The sequence below is a fragment of the Varanus komodoensis genome, unplaced genomic scaffold, assembly GCF_004798865.1.
Source record: "Varanus komodoensis strain SLA01 unplaced genomic scaffold, ASM479886v1 scaffold14_1, whole genome shotgun sequence".
In the NCBI taxonomy this organism is placed as follows: Eukaryota; Metazoa; Chordata; class Lepidosauria; order Squamata; family Varanidae; genus Varanus; species Varanus komodoensis.
In genome coordinates, this window is record NW_025335438.1 from 27619707 (window position 1) to 27633676 (window position 13970).

Here is a 13970-nt window from a genome sequence, read left to right on the forward strand (position 1 = left end):
TGGAGTAAATATGCTTCAGTTTGCTTGGCAACTTTTAAAGACCAAAATGAGGGTGAAGGCCTAAGGAAAACACCAAAGCAAATTGTAAAAACAGTTACTGAGGTGAGGTTAAATACCATTTTTGCACAGGCAAAGCATGTTCTGGATGTCAAGAGCTGACTTCCATGGGAATTATCTTCAAAACATGACATTTTAAGAAATCCATGACATTTCATCCTGCAGGTGCTCAATATTTCCCAGTTAGCACATGCTCCTTTCTTCTCTTGTGTAAAGTTGTATCTGACATACCACACTGAAGAACTATTCCCCTATCAATTAAAGACATGCTTCCAGTTCTAACCTGGAACAGCGATGGACCATTCTTCACATTTGAAGGGTCTGCTAGCTGGAGAAGGTTTTCCAACCCCAGCTATGTTGACAGCAGCTACTTGAAACTGGTATGTCATGTTTTCCTTCAAGTCATGCACCTGCAGCATGGATACAATGATGTTAATATGCTGTGCTACATTTCAATGAACAAATAATTCAGTTTTCATGTGTTCTTTAATTGAAAAGTTTGAATTCATTCAATTTATTGCTTTCTATGCTTTCTAAATTAAGCATTTAAAAGGTACTACGTATTTTGTAGGATTGACCTAGAAATAGCCTTAACTTGTTTCTTGGCATCAGGCTTAAGATGGTATAAAGATAATGGCACACTTTAGGAAACCAAGTAGCTTTCTGGCAGTACAATCCGATGGATGTTTTTAAATTAATTTATCCATAGATACAAACAAATCATATATTCCACTGATCTTAACACATTGTTTCTCTGTTCCCCATTCCATCCCTTAAACAAAACCGCTAGAATCTGGGTGGACTACTTACTGAACTTTCTATAACACAAAGCACATACATAATTTATATTTTAACAATATTACTTTCTTCAGTGCTACATCATAATCAAAACCAGTACTACATTATGAAAATCACATGCCCTAGGCAGGGCTACAGAGAAGATCCTCCTTCACTGCTACATTTTCAGAGGAAAAAATGGTAGACTGCACTAGTACTGTATTACCCATATTATGAGTCCTAGACCAAGGCCTTGTTAACCTTTTCAAGAATCTGGCACTGGTGAAAACAGCCTCAGTCTCCATTGTCAGAAAAATAAACCAAGTGTCAGGCAAGTATGTATGTCCTTGACTCTCCAGGAAGTCTTCCATAGACAACTCACAGTGGGCCATAGTTTGCAAACCGTTTTACCCACAGATATGATTAGAAATGAAAAATTTCTAAAAGAAGGGCATATAACAAAATCAGTACAATGGAAATAGCATTCATACACTCAAAAATGTGATGTCATAGTCTTAGAGAAAAAAAAGTCCTACAACTTCCATGGCTGGGAGCTGTAAAACTGTTTTTCTGCCTGAGCCTGTATAACATTGTACCTGTAAGGACATTCATGAAAAGGGTTTTCTCCACCTACCTGCAGCCCCAAGGGTCTCTCCAGACAGTCAGTGGGCCCTCCTGAACAATGTGGATGGGGCCCAAGAGGCACCTGGCAAAAGGGGGAATCCCTCAAAAAGATGACAAATGTCCAACAGTATGAACATTATTCTCTTACCCTGTATGCTCTCTCGCTAACAGGTTTAATGTTAGCCTCTCTCCATTCCCTGGGTTCTCCATCAATCACCTCCCGATAATTCACATAATAGCCAGTTATTTCAGCTCCACCGATAGCTTTTGGCTGCTTCCATCCAAGAACCATTGCATCACGAACACTTTCAAGCACAGTGATGTCATAAGGTGGAGAAGGAGCAGCTGTTTTAGAGTGAACAATTTGATATTAGGACAAATGAATTGAGTTAGTCAAACACTGACTTTTTGGATTTATTCAGATTTACCCAGATATTTCACCCTTCCAAGCAAAATCCCAGCAGTCTGCAGTAATACTTCTTAGGTAAGGAATACAGACTTCCCTAAAATTCATGTTACATAGAAGAATATATATTGTGAAACATGTGAAAAACAAATCAGATCTGAGAATGTATTGTGAATATAGTGTTGAGTCTTTGTTTCAAAACAATGAAATCATGGTAGAATTTTAAAAATAAAATCCTTCAGTACTAGAGCCATCAACGGTTTTACCAAATCTAAACATTTTATTTCATAGTTAAAAAAAAAACCTTTATGTTTCCTTACCTTTTAGCTACACCTCGTATTTGGTAATATTCTTTAATGCTATGATTACACACCTAGGCACACATAGCTTGGAGAAAGCATATGTACAAAACAAGGCACAGAAGTCCAACAGAAGAATTGAAAATATTTGGAGCAACACTTTTGAATATGACAAGGCAGAGGAAAAAGGAAATATCTATCTAGCAACAGATAAATGTTAGATATTCTCATGTAATACTTCCTCTGTGGTGTCATTTTGATGCAGAGCCTTTAGGCCACAACTCCATATTAACTATGTCAGGACACCAACTTTTGGATATAATTCAATTAGAATCCATTCTTTTCAGTTGTTGAATCTTTTTGTAGAAGATTCTGCAAAACTTAACCTGAATAAAAATTAACTAGAAAACTAATGTAACTAGAAAAAGAACCCTCTAGAAGACCAAATCTGCTTGTAATGAAATGCATTTTGTTTTTGCAAAACTATATGTGGGAGACATCCTGCTAACTGCCCCATTAGTGAAAAGGATAAGAACCAGCACCAGATGGAGCAAGGATTTCTAAGCAGATTCTGTGAAGCTGTATGAATAAACCAAGGCATACCTTCTGCCTCCCTCTGTGGCATTCATGAAATAAAGAGAAATCCGTTAGTTTCAATTAACTATTTAAACAATTTGCATAGCTTGTATTATTTTAGCTTTTAGGATTGTATGTGTGCATGTGTGCCTGTGTGTCAGGCTGTGTATTGAACCTAATAAGATAATTTTCTAAGCTGAAAAAGGATATAAATATAACTATGATAACAAGTAACTAAAATTGAAATCATGGCACACTGAGTTTGCTATTACCAGGACATGTATAAATATGATAGGCAACTTGAGCTCTGCACTCCTTCCACCCTACATAAGATTGGGCATGGGAAGAACCCTGTGGAAACCGTCCCTCCAAGCATTCATGGGCTTCCTCTTGTGCCCAGCCCAGTCACCCAAAGAGAGCAGAGGCAGAGGAGGTCTGTGAACGGCGGCTGGGACCCAGTTGTGCAACCGGCAGCATTTTTCCATGTCAGCTGCAGCAGCCCGAAAGGTGGACTGCAGCTGATATGGAAGAGAAATGCTGCTTGTGCAGCAGTCAGTGGGAGGAGCTGCTTTCCTAGCAGGTGCCCGGTCATGGACTGCCTGCCAGGAAGGGGACCCCCCAGAATGGAAGCAGTGCCAGCTCACACACAAGAGCAGCCACTCAAGGGGTGACTGGGCAGGACTGCTTTCCTGGCAGCTGCCTTGTGACTGAGTGCCCTGCGACCAGCCTTCCTCGGCACAAGGAGCAACTGCTGCAGTGTGCAAGTGGGCACCGCTTCTGCAGTGTGCGTGGCAGGGGACGCAGTGAGTGGGCGCACCAGCCACCATTCCCAGTGGCCGGCCTCCTTCCCTGCTTGCAGCTGCTGGCTTGATTCCTGGAGAGATCCCCACAAGCCTCGGGCACACTTGCCAGGAACTCAGACTCCGGGCCGCTGCTAATGGACTGGAGTCTGGGAAGCCGAGACAAGAGAATCCGGTGGATTCTCTGCACAAGACGGATTATCCCTAGCACCAGTAATCAGTCTGGGAAATGATGGCATAAAGTAGGGATTGTTACCAATCAGTGGATGGGATTTGTTACCAACTCAGTCATGTTACCATTGATTGCTTCATCTGGGAATTGTGAAGGATTTTTGCTCTCTGACATATAGACTCTAGTTAAAAGGCCAGGGACCCTAGCTGTTTGTTGGTGTTTGCAACATACGGTTTGGTTCACTTGCACGAGCCATTGTCATGTAATCATCTTTATGAAATACATTTGCTCTCTGTTTGTAGAAGCATTGTGGCCTGTGATGTGCAGGTCAGTGTGCTCAGGTATACCTGAGGAGGGGACAAAGGTGGATTGGCAACCCTCCTTCAAAGCAAAAGCTAAGATTGCATGATCTTTTAACCTGCCCCAGATCTATGATTCTGCAATGCACAGAATGGTATGTATAGCCTATTATTTTCTAACCCTATTTAAGAGACTGGAATGGTGGGCAGTGGCCAGAACTCTTAACTTCTTCAAGATTGTAGATTAATATCTCTGACTGGGTGGTGAACAGCCTCCTATCTGGGGCAGATTTATATGTGATTTGCATATACCATTTTGAAGACTATGAGAGACAATTAGACTTACAGCGGCCTACTCTATTACCTTGAATACTGCTTGCACACAAGTGCTTTTAGGATCCCAGGCTGGTTGTCCCTCATCTATTTAACTATAGCATTTTAACCCTGCTTGTTACCTGAAGAGCTCCTCGAGCAGCTTACAGAGGAATGTAAAAAATGGACCAAATCCTCAACTGCAGGCAAATACCTGTACCTAACTCCAACCCTATAACAAAATTGCTAATGATATATAAAATACAGTATGGACAACTTGATCTCCCCTTTAGTACTAAACAGTAACATAAAGTCCTAGATATATTGTACCATAGTAAACAAAACAAGGGAAAAACTACCCATTCCCTAAAATGTATAAATGTTACCAAGCTGACTCAGAAGCTCCACGTGTTCCTCCCCAAATAATAAGAAGACTAATACTAAGCCTAAGCAATTAGCAAATAAATGCAACATGCAAGCTTGTTGTTAGATGCAACATAGATATGCACCACAGCCCTAATTACCCCTCTAGATCATGATCTTTGATGAAGAGCTGAGCATTTATTAGATGGAGATGATGAAAAATGTCGCACTGCCGAGGGTGTCGATTGGCAGCTTGGGTGATCAGAGATGATAACTGTCTGAAATGAAGGCACTAGCGTGATGAAATCATGGCACATGACTAAAGCTCACCTATATCATTTTTCTTCTTCATTGTCTCCAATGCTGAACGATTCCCAGGATGAGACTTACTTGCCTGCTTGGTAGTTGGCTTTTGTGCCGAAGGTGTAGGAACTGTTTCACTCACTTTATTGTCTGCTGGACTCCTCTGCTTACCAGAGCTACTGGGCCATGTTTGCCTGTTAGGTTTAGCATTGCATTTTAACAAAGCATCTGTGTCAAAGATAGGCTGGGAGGACTCATGCATGCCTTCCCAGTTGGTAGTGTGGTCTGTTAGTCCATCAGCTTTACCACTTAGTCCAGGACATACACCATGAAGCAATCCTCCCCCTATAATTTCCAGAAAATAACAGAGACATTTGAAATTAGAGTTCATTCATTCCCAATTCTCCATTATTCAACCAAATGAAGAAATGGACACATAGCAGGACAGAGACAGGACAGTAAAAGGTTAAAGGCATTAAGCAATATGGTTGTAAAAATATAAAATATTGATTGGATATCTAATAGCTTACATCTCAGCAGTCAATTTTTGCATGCAGTTATTTTTTCTGAATGTTACACTATTATTTTTAAATATATCATTAATGATACTAAATTAATGTTAACATTCTTGGAAGGGATACAATGTATGCATCATAGAGCTTTTCCTTTGAAATTATGAAGTATGTCACAGTTTGCAGGTACTGATCATTATGCCAAACTTGTTATCAACAACACGCAACATGAAAAGACTTCAGAACATGAATGCATGAGAAAAACTGTATAAGTGGAGTCAAGGAATGAAGCCAGTTAGGCATATAAATTAATGAGCTTGCTTTTGAAAGCTAGGGCATGTTCGAGATGAAATATATACCACATTACAGAATCAGGCTGTCAGGTCATTTCACAGAATGATGTGGGGTGAACATACTTTTCATACACAGTTACAGGGCACACAGTCAAGGAATTCTGGGATGGTGAAGGTGAAAAGTCTACAAGTGCACAGTGACTGTATGACTGAAATGATGAAAGTGAATAGCAGATATTACTAATGCATAGTCAATATGTACAAACAATACTGTAAATAAATACAGTTAGTTAATTGTATCGCCAAATATATAAAGGATAAATATTAGTTCCCACTTCTGCTATAGGAATGCAAGGTCACTTACCAATAGCTGCCTTGACTTCAATTGCTTCTGACTCTGGGGAAAATCCACTGAGTCCAGCTGCATTAACAGCTCTCACACGGAAAATGTAGTGATCTCCAGTAATAAGTCCATGGCAAGTGAATCTTACATAAAACAGCAAAAGGAACACCACTCAATTATGTTTCAGATTTTGCAAACCTATTCACTAAAGTTTCTATGATATCCTGCACTAGGATAACACTCTTTTGAGGGGCACAAGGATTTCAGAGTAATTTAAGGGCCAAAATAAATGTTCCCCCAATCACTCATAGAAAAGTTAAGGTAAAGGTAAAGGTTTCCCCTTGACATTAAAGTCCAGTCATGTCTGACTCTAGAGGGTGGTGCTCATCTCCTTTTCCTAGCTGAGGGAGCCCGCATTTGTCCGCAGACAGTTTCTGTAGTCATGCGGCCAACATGACTAAACACCGAGGTGCACGGAACGCTGTTACCTTCCTACCGAAGTGGTACCTTTTTATCTACTTGCATTTATATACTTTCAAACTGCAAGGTTGGCAGGAGCTGGGATGCAGCAACGGGAACTCACCCTGTTGTACAGATTCGCACCGGGGACCTTTCGATCAACCAGCCCAGCAGCACAGCAGTTTAAACCACTGCACCACCTGCATCCCATAGAAAAGTTATATGTGGATTATATACTTTAGTGTAACTGTTCACAGTCCTAATTTGGATCAGATCATGGCAATCCAGAAAGAAAGACTTTAGTTTTCCTTTTGCTGTTTCCAGGGGATGTGGGTATGGGATGAGGTTAACAAAATTTTTAGAAATTCAATCAATTCTAGAATTTTTCCTTCTTTCTCCCACTCTGCCTGGGTAGAGTTTTGAGATAAAAATGGGAGGGGGAAACTTAATTTCCCTCTAGAGCACCATTCTCTGGAGAGCACCAAACTGCATTTTGTATGCCTCCACTAAAGTAAATAATCAGTCATACACAGCTTTGCAGGAATATTTAGTTTTGGGTCCCTAACAAGGGGCAGTTCTAGGGGAAAATATAATTCTGGGGAAATTCTTTAGTAGCCCTGCTCAGGCATTTGCCCTCATACCTTCCCCATCACATGGTGAGGGGAGGGAAGCAGGGACAGTTTTGTTGGCCTCACCCCCTCCATCATGTTCCTGATAGCCCCTTCACACAACACACTGTGCATTCGGGCTCAGGAACAAGCAGGGGCCAGATACCCAGCAAGGCATGGCAGGGCCAAAGCCAAAGCCAAAGACAGGCATATGCATGGGTCAGATACCAATAAGGTGTGGTACATCAAGGCAAAGACGAAGACAAGTTTGGGATCCCACAAGGATCAGGTACCAGCAAGGCATGGCAGAACCAGAGGCAAAGGCATAGTTTTAAAAAGCAAACAAAATGCTCTTAAAATAGATTGCATTTGGGCAATCCTCAATAGGCAATTGTAGATCATTTTCAAGCACAAAATTTATCTGTGTAATATCCATTAATCTACCACCTTGTGTCTTTTACTGGATTGTTGTTGCATGGTTCCCAGTGACCAGATCCAACTTTGCTTGCTTCTATGTAGTATCCAACCAGTTCTTTTGCATCTTTTGGTTCATTCCAGGTGAGAGCTACTGAGGTATTTGTATTTCTGGTGGGTACAACATTGCTAGGGGCATTTGGAATATCTAGAGATAAAAAGAACCACAATAAAGAAATAGTCACCATTATGGACATGAAAACACTAGATTCCTACTTTTCTTTTCTCTTGCATAAGCTAATGCAGGGGTTCCTATCCTGGGCTGTGCTGCAGTTTGCCAAAATTGCTGAATCATGACTTTTCCACCAAAAATTATCCCAATAGTAAAACTATTTATTATTATTATGTTTGCATCTGGATTCAATTCTCTTTTGTTAAATCAAGGCAAATTTTTTGGAATCTCCTGAATGCACAGGCAGACTTGGGGATTGCAATCAGCAGAAAAGTTCCATGTTTTGACAAAACTGTGAATGAGAAGCAGCAAGAAAGAAGTCATTGAATTTTATGTTTAAAATTGGAATTGATTTTGCTGTTTACATTTTCTTCTAATTGCTCAGTTTATATTTGAATATTATGCACTGAGTCAAAACCTCATTTTTGAGTTCAATTTGTTAACTCACAGTACTGTATGTGGTTCAATTTGAGGTTGAAAAATTAGAAATTTGACTTCTTCATCTTTAAATGTGATATTACTTTTATAGGGGTGCAATCATAAATCTAACATTTTCTAAAGGTACGGCCCACAGAAAGGTTTTGGGAACCACTGAGCTAATGTAAAGTTAGTATTGAATTCCATCAAGTAATTGAGCAGAAAAAACCTTGTTTTATGTACACAAGATAGCCTGTGTGACCCATGCAGAATATGATACTATGACACATATGGAGAACCTATACTTCACAAGACAATATATTTTCACTTGGTAGACCCAAATGTTCCTTTCCATGAATGAAAGAGCTTCATGGAAAGTCTCTCTCCATTGAAGGAGCCCTCCTTCTGGCAGAAAAAGCTCCCTCCTTTTGTGGAATGGAAGCTTTGGATACCACCCCTTATATTCGCTGTTTGCTGATTTAATAGCAGAGGAACTATGACACTTTTTAATAAACTACTGTCTGTAGATTGTATGAAAGGTTGACAAACTCAAGGAAAATAAAAGACATTTATGGTGCAATCATATGCTTGTTTAGACAGTGAAAAGACCTAGAGCTCCCAGAGTGCTTTGACCAGGATGTTGTCATCCTGACAACCCATGGCTTTTTCTAGAGGCTGTGGCACCCACAATGGGTTGTCAGGTTGTCCAAACTCAAGTAACCAATCCCTAGTGATCTGCTTTGCAAAACTTGCAAAACCTTCTCATGACCAATGCTAGCTGCCCACCAATGCCCAAGTGGAAGTGAATGGCACTGGCTTCATGCCCCACCCTGTGATTGGGAGCCATTTTGTGATCATTCTAACATCTGCCCCGCTTTTACCCCCCCCTTTTTTTCAGAAGTTGCAAAAAGCAATGTCTTGTTTGACAGCTAGTGTCAGCCTCTTCAAAGTGCCCAAGTGATGTGAGCCGCCCCGAGGCTTCGGCAAATGGGGCGGCATAGAAGCTTCCTAAATAAATAAATGACACACTGGAGGGGCTGTCACTAGTTCATCCCCGTGAAAAAGGGATAGCGAGCCCTGCGTGTGTAGCAGGGGAGACTTTTAAAAATGAACCATAGTTTTGAGAGCCAGCCAACTTTTCTTTAAAATGGATGTGGGTAAAAGAGAGGGGAAAGCTGCAGTGAGTACAAAAGGAGTGGGGTGGGCAGACAAGTTGATCCTGCTACAGAATCCCCTAAAGAGTACACAGAAGTATTTGCACCAAGCCAACTACTGTTACTCTGCTTTCTTCAGTTGGCAAGATGCAATGATATTTTGCAGTATGGTGGCCTGATTCATCACTGTGGCCATGCTAATTGCTAGGGAGTCTGGGAACTGGCCAAGCAAACCATTTCATTATCCTATGGCCTCTATCCAGTAAATGAATCAGGACTTCTTCTCCACCATATGTGGGTAAAGTGGGGGAGACTGCCAGTGCCACCTCCTGGAACGTGTGTCAAGGCCAGTGTCCTTGCTTTTCAACTCATAGTTGGCAACATTTTTGTCTTCCTTATTAAAAAAGAGCCTTTTAATTTTTACAGGTGGGGTGAACAATTCTAGAACAAGCATATTTTGGACTAAGTCTGTATTTATAATAAATTAACTGCTATTTTTTCAATTATGGTTTTCCCATTACCCCTTGCCTTGCCTCTCTTGAACTCGTGAGGACCAGCACCAGTCAGAGCTTTCATTAAAAAACTTTCAACATAGAAAAATCCTATACAATTCCAGCCAGGTGCAAAAAGATAAGTCCACAATCCTCTTTTGCTGAGCTGGAATGCCCCAGAGTTACCAAGTCTGTCAATTACAAAGTACAAGTAATTCCATGTAATTTACACTTACCAAGTTTGTCACCAACTACTGTGGCTTCAGTGGCTTCTGATGGCTCACCAATTCCAGCTGAATTACAAGCGCGGACACGAAACTGGTAGGACTTGCCTTCAGCTAAGTCAAAAAGTGCAAACCGAGGGGATTTTACAGGAATCTCAGTGTTCACTCTTTGCCAGTTCTCAGTCCCTGTAACACACTGAAAACAAAATGGCAGAACTGGACAAAGTAGACCTTTCACAACAAAAGACCTTGCAGCAGAAACCTCTCCAACAGAAAGGAGAGTTGCAAGTGCTTCACCGTGCTCTGTTATTAAGCTGCAACATTTTGTGGGTGGACAAGCAGGTTAAGGTGCCTCTTAGAAAGAACAATCTTATTCTTTGAAACTGCAACAAAGCAAGTTTGGTGCTGGGTGGATAATGCTGTCCTCATTTCCAGTTCTCTAGTAGCCTAGATACAAGTCATATGTAGCCTATTTTGAGAAATAAAGACTGCTTTGATGACACATGGCTGAAAGTAGTTAGTACAGTTACACCACAGCAAGTCACCCCAGAATGGCCTCTTCTTCTCTTGCAATGCCATCCCAAAAGGCTGTTGGGAAAAGGAAGTTGAAGTGAAAGCAGAGTATCAGGAAGAAAGAGGCTGCAATGCTCAGCTCATGTATGCCGCATGGTAGAAATGGCAAGGTCAAGTAAACTGCTGAAGAATATCTTATCACCAAAAGAATGCAGAGAATTGGGATTAGTGCGAAAGCACATAAGAGATAAAGCATACTGAAGTTAGGAAACAGAATTATCACTGCAGGAGCATGCATTAATTAGGTTTTGTAATTTTGTTTGAAAGAGATGTAAAACTATTGTATTGGGTTGGCTCCAGAGAGCTGTAAGCTGAAAGACATTTGTACAAGGGAACTTTCCTGCCCCTCCTCCTTAACCCCCCCCCCCCACACACACAAAATCTGGTCTTAGGTTCTTAGAGGTCCTCCAGATTGAGGTACAGTAGAGCAGAGGGACAATGACAGGAGGGGGAATTCTGCCAAAGAGGGCAGAGTCACCTTCTGTGAGCAGAGCAAGAAGGGCTCTCTGATTCTCAGGAACAGATTCTAGGGGCACAGGGAGCTGTAGTAGGAAAGAGAAGTGGGCACGTCCCTGTTTGCAAACTGCTTTCCCCTTAAGACCACCCCATGAAATGCTCAGAGAACAAATTTAAAACTGACAAATTGGTGATACCATCTCTAAAGATTAGTACAAAAGTACTGATCAACTTACATAATCACAGGGATTTGCTCTTATATCTATATATGTGTCTCATCAAGAAAGGTAATTTATAGCAAAATATCTTGAAGAAAGAAACTGATATCCATTTACTTTATGGGGAGGCCTTCACTACCTATTCAATTTTTCCTTGTCTGCTCTCTGCTATCTTCGATGTGTTTCATGTGGAATAAAAAATAGCTCAAACTGAAAAATATGTACATTCTTAGTCTTGGCATAAAGCATACCCTGGAGGAAAAAGATAGGAACATGGAGGGTTGACACTGATGTGTTACCTTTTCAACAAAATACATGACACCTTCATGACCCCGTTCATAAGGAGGTTTCCAGCTAAGCACAATGTAATTCTTTGTGGCTTCTGTAACCTGAAGGTCTAAGGGTGGCCCAGGAACGATGCCTTCTGTATAAAACAGTGAAGAAAGACAGGCTGAAGCAATGCCATACATAACATCAGGGATTCATACAACCTGTTCAACCTGCTCATTATGCCATCAATTCCCAGCATTATGAATCAGATAAAGAGACTAGGCTCTATGCAAAGTAACAAATCTGATATCAAAAATGGCAAGACTTTTTTTTTAAAGTGGCTCAACACTTCAGCCTCCCAGGGAACTCCATCCATGAAGATGAGGTGCCATTACTGAACCAAGGGACTTCAACGGCAGATTTCAACATGCAACTGCTGGAGAGCAACTCATCAAGCGCCTCCTCAGCTCTGTCTCCTGTGGGTCAAATAGGGACACTCATTTTTATCACACCATGTTTGGAGCTGGACAAGGTACCCCACCCAAAATGCATCCAACAAACGATCAGGTAGGGTGCCTCCTCCTTTCCATGCTTTCTCCCTTGGTATCCACAGGAAAACTGAGGTTTCCTCATCTCCCTGCCACCGAGAGCAAATTTCAGCTTGCTACAGCTTTTAAAGCATTTTTTTTCCTGGCAACTTGTCATCAGTTTTCAGGATCCCCATTTGGGCAGGTGCAAGCTGCCCCTCTAAAAAGCCCACACAGTACCTTGGAGGGACTGACTGTGATCATCACCCCCCCCACACACACACACGCCACATAATGTGCACTCCTTTTTTTAGCCTGACCACTAGATTTGGAATGGGTAGCCACTGGGGCTGGGGGGGCGGGGTGTCTCCTGGCGAAATCCAGCAGCTTCGCTCCCCATGCAGTGTCTGTCCCAGCTGCAGGCAGATATGCAAGTATGATAGTTCTGACACAGGTCAAATTGCCAGAGGCTTTTAAAACTGGGAGAGACCACTATTTGAGAAAAGGGGCTTGCTCCCCACTTTCACAGCAGGATCTTTAGATTTTTCAGGAACAGGTCAGATATTCCTACTGTGCTCTCCATTTGGAAAGTGCCAGTGTTAAGGACAGGAGCTCTGTTGTCTTTGCTAGAAAACATTTAACATGGCTACCCTTCTGAAACTTGATATAATTAATGCCTCTTTAGCAAAGCTATCATGATGCAATAGGGGGCAGATGAGCCTGTAAAACTATGGGTATGGCTTAAAAGCCCTCTGAATCCAAACAACCTGAGGCTAGAAGCTGAAAATACCTATTTTTCTGGTTACACCCAGATCTTTATTTCCTTCATTTTTCCCTTCAAGAAGAATAAAAATATCATCACAATGAAATATTTGTGACCCAACATAGTTTTTGTAAATTTACATGTTTACATGGTTGTAAACAATATGTTGCAAAAGCAATATTGATAATTATCTTAAACAGCAAAGGAGTAATCACAAAATTACAGTCTGAACACAAGGTTTCTCAAGGGAAGTCATGTTAAAAAAGTTAGAGATCAGCAATGCAAATATGCCCTAAAAACAAAGACAAGTTCAGATCAAGATGGGCCTGTAAAATTTACCTGTAGGCTCCTCTTCAGTGACAATAATCTGTCCAGTCCAAGGAGCAGAAGGGTGACCTGAAACAGATGTAGAGATTAGATAAACTCAGTTACATTAGGCAAACAATCGCCACATGTTAACATGAACATTTCTTCACACTCTAAATACATGAGCTCTAAACTGTGGCAAACCATATCCCTGCAAATTAAACAATGAACAAACAACAAGATTAAACAGAAGCTAAAGTTGTATAGGGAATGCTTCCTCTGGTGCCTTTAAAATCTCTTTTTGATCAAGGGAGCATGCTTCAGCACCATTCAACCATGCCCAGGCCAGAAATGTTGAAGAAGGTAGATTTCAAGATAGATCTCTGACATGAGAACAATCCTTAACAGTAAAAATAATTATTCTGCTCAGCACTCTCCCCTGCTTCCTGCCCTTCAGAACTGAACTACAAAGTTAAGATATTTATAGCTATTTAACTGAAGTGGTATGAAACACGAATAGAGAAAACTTTAATCTAAATATATTTCAGCATAAAATGCTCATTCTCTGTTGTGCTGGAGCCATCTGTCAGAGCTTGGTCTTGGCCCTGGCCCCTATGCTAACTATTTCAGGTAATGATCCATGATGCAAATAAATGTTATGAGAAATATGGAAGAGTTTTTGTTCATGGCAAATTCCACTTTGAAGAGCCAAGTATTTGCTT

General features: G+C 41.0%; 1 protein-coding gene across 2 annotated transcripts in view; it reads right to left on the bottom strand.

The window, feature by feature from the left end:
• MYOM1 (myomesin 1) overlaps positions 1-13970 on the bottom strand; it is an 87274-nt gene that overhangs the window by 30181 nt on the left and 43123 nt on the right. Inside the window, exons 13-20 of one of the 2 annotated variants that reach the window (XM_044423901.1) lie at positions 13282-13338; positions 11682-11806; positions 10148-10331; positions 7651-7825; positions 6158-6279; positions 5016-5333; positions 1607-1803; positions 341-467 (exon numbers count right to left, since the gene is read on the bottom strand). In XM_044423901.1, the coding sequence (XP_044279836.1) occupies positions 341-467; positions 1607-1803; positions 5016-5333; positions 6158-6279; positions 7651-7825; positions 10148-10331; positions 11682-11806; positions 13282-13338 (1305 nt within the window). The remainder of the gene's footprint in view (positions 1-340; positions 468-1606; positions 1804-5015; positions 5334-6157; positions 6280-7650; positions 7826-10147; positions 10332-11681; positions 11807-13281; positions 13339-13970) is intronic. The other variant, XM_044423899.1, reaches the window with a different exon arrangement.